This window comes from Pogona vitticeps, chromosome 2, assembly GCF_051106095.1.
Source record: "Pogona vitticeps strain Pit_001003342236 chromosome 2, PviZW2.1, whole genome shotgun sequence".
In the NCBI taxonomy this organism is placed as follows: domain Eukaryota; kingdom Metazoa; phylum Chordata; class Lepidosauria; order Squamata; family Agamidae; genus Pogona; species Pogona vitticeps.
In genome coordinates this window covers 288,607,424-288,621,517 of record NC_135784.1, presented here as the reverse complement: position 1 = coordinate 288,621,517, position 14,094 = coordinate 288,607,424, and the positions used below count along the sequence as shown (strand labels likewise).

Sequence of the window (14,094 nt, the reverse complement as noted above, 5' to 3'; positions counted from 1 at the left end):
GCTACCGTGTATTCTGCTGGTTTATTTGTTCCTGGCCGAGAGGGCAAAGGTTGAGCAGCTCTAAATAGATCTTGAACCGGCGTTACAAGCTGGTGGACAATTCTCCTGCAGAAGGTCCCTTCTCAGCAGTTGGCAGGAGAGTTTTCCGCAAGATTGTGTCCACAGTTCCTGGTTGGTTGCTTGGTGTGACTTTCCATTTAATTAGGATCTTCGGGCAGATTCCCTCCGAATCGATCCAACGTTCCCTAAAATGCAGTTTGCTACCTGGAGGGTCAGCTTGGTGGGAATTAACTTCTCCTGTCTAGGAAAGTCTGGGAACCGGCCCAGAAAGGAGGGCTTTGCTCTCTAAGCCTTTGTCTAAGAGATCCGGCCGCCCCAAGCGCTCCTGTCGGTCGACTGGATCCCGCTCCCCCCCCCCCAAAAAAAAAGAATCAAAAGCTCACTTAGTCGGGAGAAAACACTGCGGAGAGATGGAGCGAATGAGAAGCAAACATTGACTTTTGTTTAAAAAAAAAAACATTTTAAGCGTTCTTTCCGGGCGGCCCCGTGCCTTCTGCCCTGACCTTGCTGTTTAGGCACCGATCCGCAGCGTCCTTGCAGGCTCGTTCTTTCCGTGTTTACTCGGAAGTAACCGATCTCCTAGCACCGGTGGGGGCATCGGCTCCCCCGAATGTTTGCTTCGGAAAACGTTTTCCAGACCTTACTCGGCCATCTTTTAGGTACGTGGGTAGGTCAAAGTGGGGTAGGTCAAAGTAGGCCGCCCGGATTTGCTGCTCCTCAAGAGGCTTTCGGATCGCGGCCTTGCCCAACGGGGCGGGCCCGTAGATATGAACAGGTCACATCCAGAGGAGCGCCCGTCGGGCTGATTTTTGGGTTCAATTATTTTGCCCCCAAATATTGCCAACCTCTCTAAGGAAAGACGCTCATTGGGCGGTTGTTCGCTTATTCCTTTGCGCCAGAGAGGATTCAGCATCAGGCTTTAGGAAATCCCATACACGCTTACCCCGAGGTAAGTGCCACGCAGCTCCATGTGGCCTATTCCCTGGTCAGTGGATCTAGACCTGCAACATAAATTATATTTCATACCATGTCATTTTCGCGCGCCTCTCCTGTTCGTTTTTAAGAAGGGGAATTGCATATCCATAATAAAACCTTTGCATAGTAGCGTGTGCGTGCCGATATAATTGTACTAGAGGCCCAAAACGAACAAACTGTGAGCATAGAAAGACGCTGCGTCGTACTGAAAGTGTACCGAAGAATTACAGAATACGACCCGAGTGTCCAGCCATTCTGAGTCTGTCTGAGCCTTTCAAGCGTTCTCGTCCGTCCGGGTGGATTTGCTGATGATGATTCTAGATTAATAGACACGTTTTCCTATAAAGTCATTCATTTTCAGTCGCAGTAGCTAATGCAAACACGTTTTCCTATCAGTCCCTCCATTTAGAACTTCCCTTCCCCACCCCCTCTAAAGCTACCGGTTCTGTCCCACATCCTTTCCCTCTAAGAAACCTTACTTGCCCTTTCCTGTGTGTTCTGGAGAAACCCTCTTTGGTTTCAGTAGGATTACTCTGGAGTTCGGCGCGCGTTGAGGTGGCGGGAGGGGGCACACAGAAATGATTCTATAGATCGCCGGGAACAGTCGACTAGATTTCGTTTTTATTTGCTGCTGAAGCGTGCGTTTCTCCGAGAGAAAACCTCCGCCTCCTTGAACTTGACTTGCACTCGAGTAAGCAGGCTTAGGAAAGGCTGGCAAGGTGTGAAATCCCAGGCCGGCCAAACAGCTTTGCCTTGGGTGATGGTTGCCTCCGGTGACCCCGATCCACGTCTCCCTGCGTTAAGACTTCGCTGCGTTGCCCGTGGGTAAAGAAAAACCCAGATACTTGTGGAGCGACGCCTTTTCCTCTCCTCTTTTAATTAGTGTAGGGAGATATGGTCCTTGCACTGGGCTTTAAGCAACAATAATTCCCCAATAAAAACAGGATTCCTTTGTATCCGGAATATATTTCTCTCCATCCCGGAATACACTGCTCCAAGAGACCTCGCCTATTTTTTTTTGTCCGCCAAAAGGAAAACCCACTGGCTTCTCCAGCAAGGCACGGAAGGCGGCTTATTAAAGTCTGAAATCCCTTTTCAGCTTCCTTCGAAGGGGCAGGGAGTCGCTGAACTCAGGGCGACTTGCCTTTCAAATTTCAGAGCCTAGGACTGAGATTTGGCGGGGGGGGGGGGTGTCGGTCGGTGGGAATAAGAAACTGAGGCTCATAATGCAATCTAAGCATGATTACTCTCTGCTCCGCTAAATTTAGCGGGGCTTTCTCTGCAGTCACCCCCCCCCCCCGCTCCAGGTTGGTTGTCATTCTCTTGCGGTTCTAATCTGGTTCCCTTGTCTGCACTGTTTTCAAAGGCTGCCGTTTTAAAGGAGAGCCACGCAGAACGGCTTGCTTTCTGTGGTCTATAGGGCTGGTCCGTTTTCAAGCCATCCCTTGGAACTGAATACCTTGAGTTTAGGAGACATAGGGAGAATACATGTTCCTATACCTCCCTCCTCTTAAAAACAAACCCTCTGTGTATGGCTAATGCCACCCCTCACCCCCCACCTTCATTGCATGGCGTTGTCTTGCCCCCTTCTAGAGTCTGCCCCCCCTTCCAGCTTCTAGAGCGATTGTGTGAAATGGAAAGGATTGTTAAACTGGCTAGTAATTCCACGTCTCGGAAACGTTCCCTTAAGGGGACTACCGTTCCCATCATCCATCTTGGGGGTGATGGGTGATGCAGTCCCCCTCTCCCTTAGGGGACCGTTTTCCACGTCCAGGATAATGGATCAGTTGTCTTGGAAAAGGGAAGGTCCGATGGGGCGGCCGGAATTATTATTATTATTATTATTATTATTATTATTATTATTATTATTATTATTATTATTATTATTATTATTATTATTATTATTATTATTATTATTGCCACTAACGGCGTCTCCTTTCCCTTTTCTCTCGCCTTCCCCGCTTTCCTCCTTTCTCCCCCCTCGCCGGCGGGGCCCGGGCGCAGGTTATACGGCATCAAATGCGCCAAGTGCAACATTGGCTTCAGCAAGAACGACTTCGTGATGCGGGCCCGCTCCAAGGTCTACCACATCGAGTGCTTTCGCTGCGTGGCCTGCAGCCGGCAGCTGATCCCCGGCGACGAGTTCGCGCTGCGGGAGGATGGCCTTTTCTGCCGGGCGGATCACGACGTGGTGGAGCGAGCCAGCCTCGGCGCGGGGGACCCCCTCAGCCCCTTGCACCCCGCCAGGCCGCTACAGATGGCAGGTACTTCCCGCCGCCCTTGGGAAGGGCACGCAGAAAGAGAGAACCTGGAGGGGAGGCTGGGGAGGAGAGGTTTTGAGCCTTGGTTGTGTTCCCCACTGCCTCCTACCTCTTAGGCAAGGCCGGCCCTAGCCTAAGGCAAAGTGAGCCGACTGCTTTAGGCAGCAGATGGAGGGCATTATTAAGAACGGCAACATGCTAGCTAATTTATTTATAATGACTCCTTTCTTCTTCTTCTTTAAACAACCTTCTTTTATTGCAAACCGGGCAGAGATGCACTTTTGGGGGGTCTTTCTGAGGCCTTGGCCAATGGTCGGCTTTCGGTTCCCAGTCTGGGGTGGGGGGTGTATATGAGGAGGGTGCCCTTTCCTTGGGTGCATCAGGCAGTCCAATATCTCTGGCTAGCCCTGTTCCTCAGAGCCAGATTCTGTATTCGCATTAAACCCAGCTTTAGCTCTCAGTGGAGGAGTAATGATCTGATAGTGAAGTAAATCCTATTGAGTTCAATGGGGCTTGCTTCTAGGACTGCTGCAGCCTTAGTGTTTAAGACGGGGGGGGGGATGGGAAGATAGAGAATGTCAAGATGTTTGTAGTTGTGATAGGGAAATGACAGCAAGGAAAAGGATAAAGCACACACCCTTCACACAAAAATGCAGCCGAGTGTGAGAAGGAGCGATAGATACCTCTCTTGCAAAGGTACCTAAAACTGCAGTCCTATAAACAGTCGCACAAACATTCTATGAGCCTATAAAATGAGGCTTGAAATATTGCAGTGAATGTGTAACCTATAGGAATGTCACAGTGAAATCAAAAAGATGGGTACAGTAATTGTTTAGCTTAACTGTGGCTAGTAAGAAGTTTGGCAGAAAAACAAACGGTTCTACATGTTTATCTCAGTTGCACAGAAATGAACGGGATGTGGAAGGTTCTTTTGCATGTTTATTGGAAAGTAAATCTCACATAAAGCAACAAGGCTTGGTCTCGAGTAAGCAAAGATCTTGTAGGACAATTTTAAAAATCTTTGTTCAGGAATAAGTTTTACTGGGCAATGTCATTGCAGTTGCTCATATCATTCCTGGATTGGGACCTTCACTCAGACGGAAGTTAAGTGAGGGATGTCAGTGAGACAAGCAAGCCAGTCCTATCCATGTCTACTCCCAAGGCTTATTCTAAAGTAGGTGTGTGTGTGTGACCAGGACTGTACGTCTGTATGTGCACCTCTGATCTATCCAGGCTTACCTGGAAAAGTCTCGCTGTTCCTCAAAGGAACCTCCTCCTTCTCCTGTAGAGGATGTCGCTTTAGAAGCAGCCAACATTAATGCAATTTGTGAGTCATGTGGGTTTAGACAGCAAGGTGACCAAGAGCTATGGGTTAGTTTGCTTAAGGCTACAACCCTGTTCCATGAAACTGAGACTACAAATCTGCCTATGTCTGTTCAGCATCGAATCACACTGAATATTATAGTACTTACTGTCTAGAAAGGCAATTTTAGTCCCAACTCATCTCAAGCACCTTACTTTACTGAGTAAAGGTTCTCAGGATTTCATCCTATGGGTTAGGGATGAGAGGAGTTGTAATCTCACCCATCTGGAGGGCACAGGTTTGGGAAAAAGGCGAAAATATTGCCTCTATGGTCAAATAAACCTGCCTTATGGGGCTATTTTGTCCTTTTAGAAAGGGCTACCAGGGAGAACTTTCGTGAATTGTAGGGCAGACCCTGAGGATGTGGTGGAAAGAGCTAGACTCAGTGTGGGAGAACCCTTCAGCCCCTTTGGGGTCCGGTCATGGAGTCCAGTCATTCTCCTATTGAAGATATTTCTTTCAGAAATGAACAAACTTTGAAATAAATTAGAGGTATGCTACAGTCCAAAGAGCATATAAAGGTAAACATCATATTATGCACTGACCAAAGGACTGGAAAAGTGATATACCTTATCACTCGCTTATTATAAACAGGAGCATTCACACGTATTTTTATATGCATGGATGCCTGTTTATATAGAGTTGTTTGTCTTGCGCTACCAGTTTTGTGGTGCAGATAATTCTAAAGTGCTTATATCTAAGACTGTAAATAAAGCCAATGTAGGGGGAGAAGTCACATAGATAAAAGCTTGTTTTGCAAGGAAGAGGGTTTTTTTTAAAATATAAGAGGCAAGAATGATTCAAATGGAATTATCTTCCCCCCCAAAGTCTTATGTATGTTTTAGGCATGCGTCAGTGCAATCAGTCTACTCAAAAGCTGCCCTTATTGATTCAATTAGACTTACTCCTGGATAGGCAAAAAATAGAATTGCAGCTGAAGATTTTTCACTCTGAGTACATGTGTTTAGGATTTTACTCTCCTTGTCATCAATTTTTAAAGTATATTTCTAAACTGGACAGGGATGGGGGGGGTGCCCATGATGAGGAAAATAGGAAATATGAGGTTGGAGTGAGAGAGTGCGGTCGGAGTGAGACAGTGTTCCCTACAGAAAAAAGTGCCTGCACACCATCCTTTCCTATTAGGTTCTTCTAAATCTGGCCTGCTTTGAATGAAATCTTGGGGGTGGCATTGGGGGTGGGTGGGGATCTGGTTTCAGAAAGAAAGAGGTAGGCTAATAGGCAGGCAAACCCTTCAAGCAGTAATTTAAAACTGTCAACAAACTAATCTTTGGTAATTGGCCTTCAAAAGGATTCTACACCTTCTTCTCCAAGGTTTTCGTGATTTGGGTGAGAGAACTCAGCTGCAATCTTTAGAGTCAGCCTATCAGTGGATATGCTTTTACTTCACTTTTATTCCATTTTAGCATTGCAGCCCCCTGTATCCCACCCTCCCAACTTCAAGAAAATAGCTCTGCCAGTGCTCAGCATTCCTGCTCATTTCTCCTATCCCATTCCAGAGAGAAAAGCTCTAATGTGACTTAGTTGCTCTTTTATATTATCATACACTCACTGGGTGCATGATAATATAATAGCATACACTGAACTTGGTGGTATTTACCAAGTTATAATTAAGGCCACCAAAGCAATGTTGGATGCCTGTAGACATTTACATATCATTCATTTTGCTGGGATTTCTTTCAAAAAAAATGTGTGCAGGCTAAGAAAGAGGAAGTTTGATCCTTTGGGTCTTTAACGCTGAAATTCCAATATTGGGGCTCCTTTCCCTTCTGTGCCATATACAAAAGACTGACTAATCTGACTTGGATAGCATCAAACTGAAGGGGTGCAAAGAACAGCTACAAGAAACAAAAGAGAAAATGTGAACCAGGGAAGTGGCAACTGATTATTCACTCTCCCTGCTTAGTCAGTATTGAAGGAGGGAGAGACAGACATATAGATACAGGTTCTTATGCCAATACTCTGTGTAATGCTTTTCATGTGATCTGGATTGTGTTGCATTGGCTACCAATTGCCATGAGTGCAACATATCAAGGCAGCAGTTGTTTCCCTAAATTAATATTGGAAAGTAAATTCTACTAATTTTTGTAGCATTCACTTCCAAGTTGAGGACAGTTAAGATGGGCTATCCAAAGTGCATTTTCTCAACATCTGTACCTGGAAACTCATCTTAGTTTTAACTTTTCTTTTGACATAGCAGCTTAGGCTGAAATCCCTTGTACACCCACTTGGATATAACTTCCATTGATCACAAAATGAACTTGCATCCCAAGTGAGCACACATATATGATCAAACTGAAGAGTGACAATCTCCCTCCAGTAAAGGAAATGCTATAGCATAATTTCAGTAGGTTTACTCAGAAGTAGGTCCTGAGAGCATTTAAAAAGAATACATAATTTAGAAAAAGTCTGACCATTGTATTTTGGAAAAAGAAATAACAGAGAGAAATGTGTATGTTCATTTTAACTCACCAACATTTAGATCACAGTTATATTATCGCAGTGCAATTTATGTAGATTTGCTATCAGTATAGCCGCCTCTCCATCACTTCCATCTGTGTGACTCTTTTTAATTGGGAAATGTGCTGCAAAATATCATTGTCTCACATTCCCAGTAGATTGCTCTGCAGTTAAGTTAGGACTCATGAATGATGAAGCCACTAAATGGGGTAAAGAAAAGGAGACAAATCAGAAGGTACAATGAGACATGAGCAGTGGACCAACCAGGCTGGGATTGAAAAGGGGCAGGAAGTGGAGAGTTTTATACCAGAACAACTGAATTGCTCCATCCCAAAAGTGTCTAGAGGAAGTTTTTTTCTAGGCTAGGTGGGCCACGCTGCACAGTGCTGTTAGTAGGATTCTGTTTGTGCAACACAAGAACACAGTATGAGTATTGAAATAAAAAATAAATTTAGGACACAAGGTGCGATTGCTCCACCTCTCTGCCTCCCTCAGTTTCACACACCTAAGATTGTTGTGATGTGCTTTGGTCTGCCAGAAGGACAGGAGATCCATCTATGTCGCGCCAAAGGCCCAGGACAAGAAAAGGACTATTTCAAGGCCCAAAGGGTAACTGAGCAGCCTCTGGATGTTTTGACTACAAAACCTATCAACCCCATCTCTTGGTCTTGCTCACTGGGGATGATGGGAGTTGCAATCCAAAACATGTGGAAGACCCCCCCAGGGAGCCTAATACAGGACTAGATGATTCCTCGAGCAGTAACAATTCTGGCCAGTGGCACCAGGGAGGGAGAGACCAGCTGTCTCCCACTTCCTTTATTCCTTCCAGGAATTATTCCTTCCTCACATCTGGAATGGAGCCCCCCCAAGTGAGAAGTCCCCTAAACACCCTGAGGTGGAAATTTCTCTCTCTCTCTTTCTAGCAAGTCTGTGCTTTGTTCCACCCACCCAAACCAGCATGTGTAGAATCTTTACAATCTTGTGCACATCGTAAGCTCCCTAGAATTTCTTTTCTTGATGCAGGGAGGGTAAACACGGACAGGACTGGGCTGCCCAAGGAGACCACCATCCATGGAGTTCCTACGAGCAAAATTGTCACTGAATTTCAGGATGGTGGATGATTTGAGCTGCCGAAAATAGAATTGCCTATCACATGGCTCTCAACAGGGAGAAGAACCCAGTCCTTTCTCACCCATAACTGAAGTCCCATTACAGTACAGTAGGTCTTATGTAGTCAAAAAGAAAGAAAAGAAAAGAAAAGAAAAGATAAAGGATCCCAGGTTCCTGTCCTCCAAGGGCTAGGCAGCTGGGGCAGAGGTTAGACAGAAGCAGTAGATAGGGAGAGAAGCTCTCAAACGATGGGTTACTCCGGTGTTTTGACTGCTGCTGGGAAAGTGGGTTAAGGGGGAAAAGCCAAAGGGTCCTTGGCAAAGGAAGAACTTCCTCTATTCCTTCTAGAGCCCTTGTGGAGTTATTCCTAAAGTGGTGGTGGGGATTATGGGAACTGTGTGTTCTTCTAAAAGAACTTTCCTAAACTCTCACCTATCGCCCCTCCCCCATGGCTTAGGGAAGGGAGGGGCTGACCGCTGCCCCCTCGATTCCTTTGGGAGGGGGCGACCTGGGGTTGTGCTCCTGCCCGGCCACTGACAGGGCTCCTGTTGCTTCCCTTTTCCCCTCCCTCCTTTACAGCAGAACCTATCTCTGCCAGGCAGCCGGCTCTCAGGCCGCACGTCCATAAGCAGCCCGAGAAGACCACTCGCGTCCGCACCGTCCTCAACGAGAAGCAGCTCCACACCTTACGGACCTGCTACGCCGCTAACCCCCGGCCCGACGCCCTCATGAAGGAGCAACTGGTGGAAATGACTGGCCTCAGCCCTCGGGTCATCCGGGTCTGGTTTCAAAACAAGCGCTGCAAGGACAAAAAAAGGAGCATCATGATGAAACAGCTGCAGCAGCAGCAGCCCAACGACAAGACTGTAAGTGGCTGCGGATGCTTCCTCCTCCTCCTCGTTCTTCTCCTCCTGACCCATAGGGGGTGCTCGTTCCCAAACAAGCGCTCCCGCCCCCCCCCCTCGTGATGCACTTTCGTTGTTTTCTGAGCATTGCCTCTCTTCATGGGTTGGTTTTGAAGGGTTCCTTTGTGCCTCATAATCCAATTCCAATCCCAACCCCCAGCTATTGCTTGATAGCCCCTTTCAAGATAAGGGGTGGATTTTTCCTTATTGGGTACTGATCTTATGAAGGATGCTTTGTTATGTCGGAAATAAACCCAAGAGGACACCAATTCATTGCACTTTCAGTCCATTTGAGGGGGAGGGAGAAGCGTTTGTATTAGGCTTTTCTACACCTTCCTAGTGTGGTGTAGTAGACAGAGTGACTAGGATTCTGGAGACCAGGGTTCGAATCCCCACTTAGCTATGGAAACTTACTGGTGGTGGAACTGGTAAAACCACTCCTGAAATATCTTCTCACTTCCCTTGAAAGACCCTATTAGGGTCGCTATATGCCTGTTCCGACTTGATGGCACAGAACACACACACATGCCTTTAAAAAAAACCTAGAAGGCAAGAAAGGAGAGCGATGCAGGGATGTTTCACCCGTTGAACACCCATTTTTAAAGCAGCTGTGAATAGAGGGTTGACACTCCTACATTGGAGGGGCAGATGCCAGGGAGGGAACAGATGTGTGTGTTTGTAGTTGGCATAGTTTCCCACTTGAATATGTGTTGTTGGCAGAGGGGGGGGGAAACATAGCATGGAAGCTCTAGTCAGGCACCCAAAACTGCATTTTTAATTTTCAAAGGATATTGGGATTGCATTCCTACACTTACTCAGAGAGTAAATCCTACTGAACGTGATGGCACCTAATTTCTCACTAGGCGTGTATGTGCTTGTGCAGGGAGGTTGCAAGGCAGACACTATCTTATTATCTGGAGTCGTTCCAGCGAAGGAGGTGAGGGTGTTCTAGAGATAATTTTCTTGTAAGCTGCAATCCATACATCTTTAGAACATATAAATGTCATTTTGGGTGAATGGAAGCTTCTTTTTCCCCAAAGTTTTCCCCACTAAAATTCTTGCTGCAGTTGATGAGAATCTAAAAAGGCTATTGCAAATAGGGAGGAACAACTATCCATTCTGAATTAAGTCAGGTATAATTATGTCAGTCATCCCAACATTTTGAGGTGAGGTGTCCCCAATCAGCTCATGAAGATCTGAAATATGTGTTGGCAGTCAGATGAAGATTTCTCTAAATCAATGGGAAGGAAGTCTCTCTAAATTCAACAATTGTGCAGAGCATGTCAGCCACTGATGAATAGAGCAGTAATGCCAGACCCATGTAATTCAACTGTACTAAAGCTCTAAATCCTTAAATGTCTGTAAAAACCTAACGAACTCAATAGTCTCCTCCTGAGCAGCTATCTGAGCCCAAGAGGGGATTTAAATCTAGTCGGATTCTGCAGCCTATCCCCAGCTCTTAGACCCTCAAGTCTCTTTGAGCACAGCCAGGCTGACTCACAAGTAAACATGTGTGGGGCCTCAGAGCAAAAGAGACTGGACCAGTTGCAAGGTTTTAAATCCAGACGATTTCACAAAATTAACTGTGGCAAGGCAATGCTCTTTTACAAAACAGCTTCTTCCTTACTCCAGTCTATCTATCTCTTTTAGGCCTTTATTTGATTTTATTTAAGTTAAAGACAAACGTTTCATGGCTGCATGTCTAAAGCTGGGGAAATAGAGCAGCGATTAATTTTGAAAGTCTGTCTACCTGGTCATGTAGAATTTAGGAAGTTGCCTTTTACCACCGTGGGATATAATAAACCCCAATTTAAAGGACTATAGTTTAAAGTTACGGAGTTGTTTTGGATACAGCAGATTTATCTATCTTCTCCTCCCTTCCATGCCTCTTATTGTTACCGAGTGTAGCGGTGGTTGGTTTAGACACAGCTCTTCAGATGGAAACAGGAGGGTGCCATTGAATTGATTGACAGCGAAGACCCCATTTTCTTGGAATACAAATTCCATTGACTGGAACTAGTCCCTTCCTTTTGGTTCTCCTTGTCCTCCGGGTGGCGGTCCAATTCCGCCCCGTCTGACAAGCTCATTGTTTACTCACCCCATTTCAGTTACCTGGACGTCAACCGGCGCCTGATTGAAGTCAATGAAATCAAACCGGCTCCAGCCCAAAGGTTTCACCTTTCAACTGGCTGCGATACATCCTGATTGATGCCCGATATATTAGGCATGCTTAATCCTGATCAGGGTCTACAGTACTATGAGGCTTAATCCTCAAGGAGTAGCCGATTGAAAGCAACGGCGCTTGCAGGGGAGGCTATTTAACTGCGTGACGGAGTCGATTCTACCAGTCGTGTAGTTTGCTAAATTTAATGCCTCTGCTTTAAATGGCGACGTAGATTACTTTGATTCAGGTTGTGAGAAGCCTGTCCCGCAGCGTTTCAGGAAAAGGCAAGATTTCCCTGCTTATACTGCTGAATTGGGGGGGGGGCACTCTTGATATTAGCCCCAAAGTCTTCGCCTGAGGGCACCACAGCTATTAATCTTCCCTGGTTGCTTCCCATTGTCAGCGACAAAACAAACAGCCCCTCTCCAGTCCAATCCTAAACAAAGATCTGCTTAAAAGTAACTTTGGTCGAACTTCATTTATTTGCGAAAAGAGTGTGCGCAGGATTTAAGGCTGCGATCCTGAGCGCACTTATTTAGAGATCCTTCCCGTTTCAACCACTGGGGCTGGGAGGGATATTGCCACTTCACACTGTGATCCTGATGGAAGTTAAGCTGCGAGCTCTAGATAGATGGTGTGCTTAGTGTAGACCCAGCCTAGATCCTATGCCTTGAGTATAGTTTTCACCCCAGACCTCTGCTGTGTTCCGATCTTCTGCTTTTAATATATGCCGTCTTTGAAAAAGAAGAGAAAAAAAATATAGTCCAAAGCAATCCAGGGTAAAAGGTTGCCCTGATCCGAAACAGTTCATTTTACCCAATCCTTCCTTATAGTGAAACCAGTTTTCAAAATACTTTCCTGATCCCAAGTACCTAGGGCTACTAATGAAGGTTGCAGTCCAGCAGGGGCACTTGCTTCTGAGTAAACATGATTGATCCCAATGGGTTGTAATAAGTGTCCTTAAGAATGCAACCTTATTTCTGGGTCAGAAAACAACTTGATCTAGTTCATACTAAGCAGCTTCCCCAGGAGTAAGAAGACAGTGTCTGCAGAGACTTCCGAAAGCACGTTTATTTAGAAGGATGTCCAAAGTAAGGATTTAGACTGGATCACGGCCTTAATCCAATGCAGTAGAGGTATCAGGTATTTTTGTTCATATTGGACCGAAGACAGAGGGAGCACAATGCAGTTCTGGGCTGGGGCCGAGTAGAGAGATAACAGTTGTAAGTAATTCAACTAGAAATACGTCGTTTGTGCGCCCAACCTTTCTATCAGACCCCTTCCACTGTGGTTTTAAGGAGTTCTTACTGAGGTGTCTTGAATGGGAACATGAAACTAAATACAATGCAACTGTGAGCACGTTTATGCAAAAGTCACCTTCTTACTCACGCTGAGGCTTACTCCCTTGTAAATCTGCCCCTAGAAACTGACTGTAACCCTGCGATCCTACAAGTATTGGTGTCGTAGGGAGATGTCAAAGGGGGTGCTTGGCCCCTGATCGAAATTAAGGTATATTCAATTTAATCTACCTAGACAGGCACGCGGTCCTGTTTCAAGGTGAGCCAACGTAACCCCTGGGATAATAATAGCCCGGGGGAAAAATATCTCTCCAGACACTGGACTTGCTTCCAAGGAGACCTGGGTGGAATTACTTCTCTTTGCGGTGTGTGTGGAGGGAGGTAGGATTAATGGAGAGGGGAAGTACCCTAAAAACAAATTATTCCCAAATTTCTCTATTTCTCTCTCTCTCTCTCTCTTTCCTTTTAAATTCACTTCTGGCCCAGGTCGTTTCCTCCGAGAGCGGCTTGGCTTTGTTTTTGTTGTTTTATTTTAAATCACACACCAAAAAAATTCCACGAAAGGCAGATTAGCAAAGTCAATAAAGAGGGAGCGATAAGCCCAGGAAGGAGTTTTGTTGACTCGTGGGCGCTGGGAGAGAAAGAGAGATTTTTTTTTTCCGGGGTAGGGGGGTGGGAGAGAGAATGAGCCTCTGGCGGCTGGTCTCCGGCGCGGCCATTCACCCCCCCGCCTCTGCCGCCTTGTTTACAGAACATCCAGGGGATGACGGGCACACCCATGGTGGCGGCTAGTCCGGAGAGACACGACGGGGGCTTACAGGCGAACCCGGTGGAGGTGCAGAGTTACCAGCCGCCCTGGAAAGTCCTCAGCGACTTCGCCTTGCAGAGTGACATCGATCAACCGGCTTTTCAGCAACTCGTAAGTGTCAGTTTCCCGGCTGCAATGAATGACCCGCTGTGTCTTCAAGAGCCAAGCCGGCGCTTCTTCTTATATTGTACTTTTAAAAGTTTCGACATCCCTGTTTAGAGGCGCCCTCCCTGCCTCACCTTAAAGCCAGACCTTCACAACACCTCCGAGTCAATTCTCCTCTGAACCAATTTCTTACACTTCAGATGGGTTGTAGACCAGAACTGGATAACGCCTGACTTTTGGGGAAAGCTTTCCAAGCGCCAGTCACTCTTAACCAGCATGGAACATATGCAATTTATAAATTTATAAGCAGTGTTCAGAAATGCCAATGGCGTGGAAGCTTTGCTCTAATATAGCATTTTATATAGCTTGAAAAGCCTGTTAGAATCACCAAGAAAAACAATTTGGAAGCACATGACAATACAGATGGTTCTAGATGGAGAAAAAAATAAGCATGTCCCATAAATAGCCAACCCTGCCCATGTGGGAGAAGAAAGGCCATTTTCAAGCAGTGGGTTGCATCTTAATTGCACTTAATAGCACTGTGGGGCTTACAGCGATGCCCAAACA

The 14,094-nt window shown here is 46.1% G+C and overlaps 1 protein-coding gene across 2 annotated transcripts in view; it reads left to right on the top strand.

Moving 5' to 3' along the window:
• ISL1 (ISL LIM homeobox 1) overlaps window positions 1-14,094 on the top strand; it is a 29,159-nt gene that overhangs the window by 3,934 nt on the left and 11,131 nt on the right. For both annotated transcript variants that reach the window (XR_012084544.2, XM_072992777.2), the window contains exons 3-5: window positions 3,040-3,299; window positions 8,827-9,113; window positions 13,366-13,533. Coding sequence is in view for 1 of the 2 variants with exons in the window: in XM_072992777.2 (XP_072848878.1) it covers window positions 3,040-3,299; window positions 8,827-9,113; window positions 13,366-13,533 (715 nt within the window). In the remaining variant the exon portion in view is untranslated. The remainder of the gene's footprint in view (window positions 1-3,039; window positions 3,300-8,826; window positions 9,114-13,365; window positions 13,534-14,094) is intronic.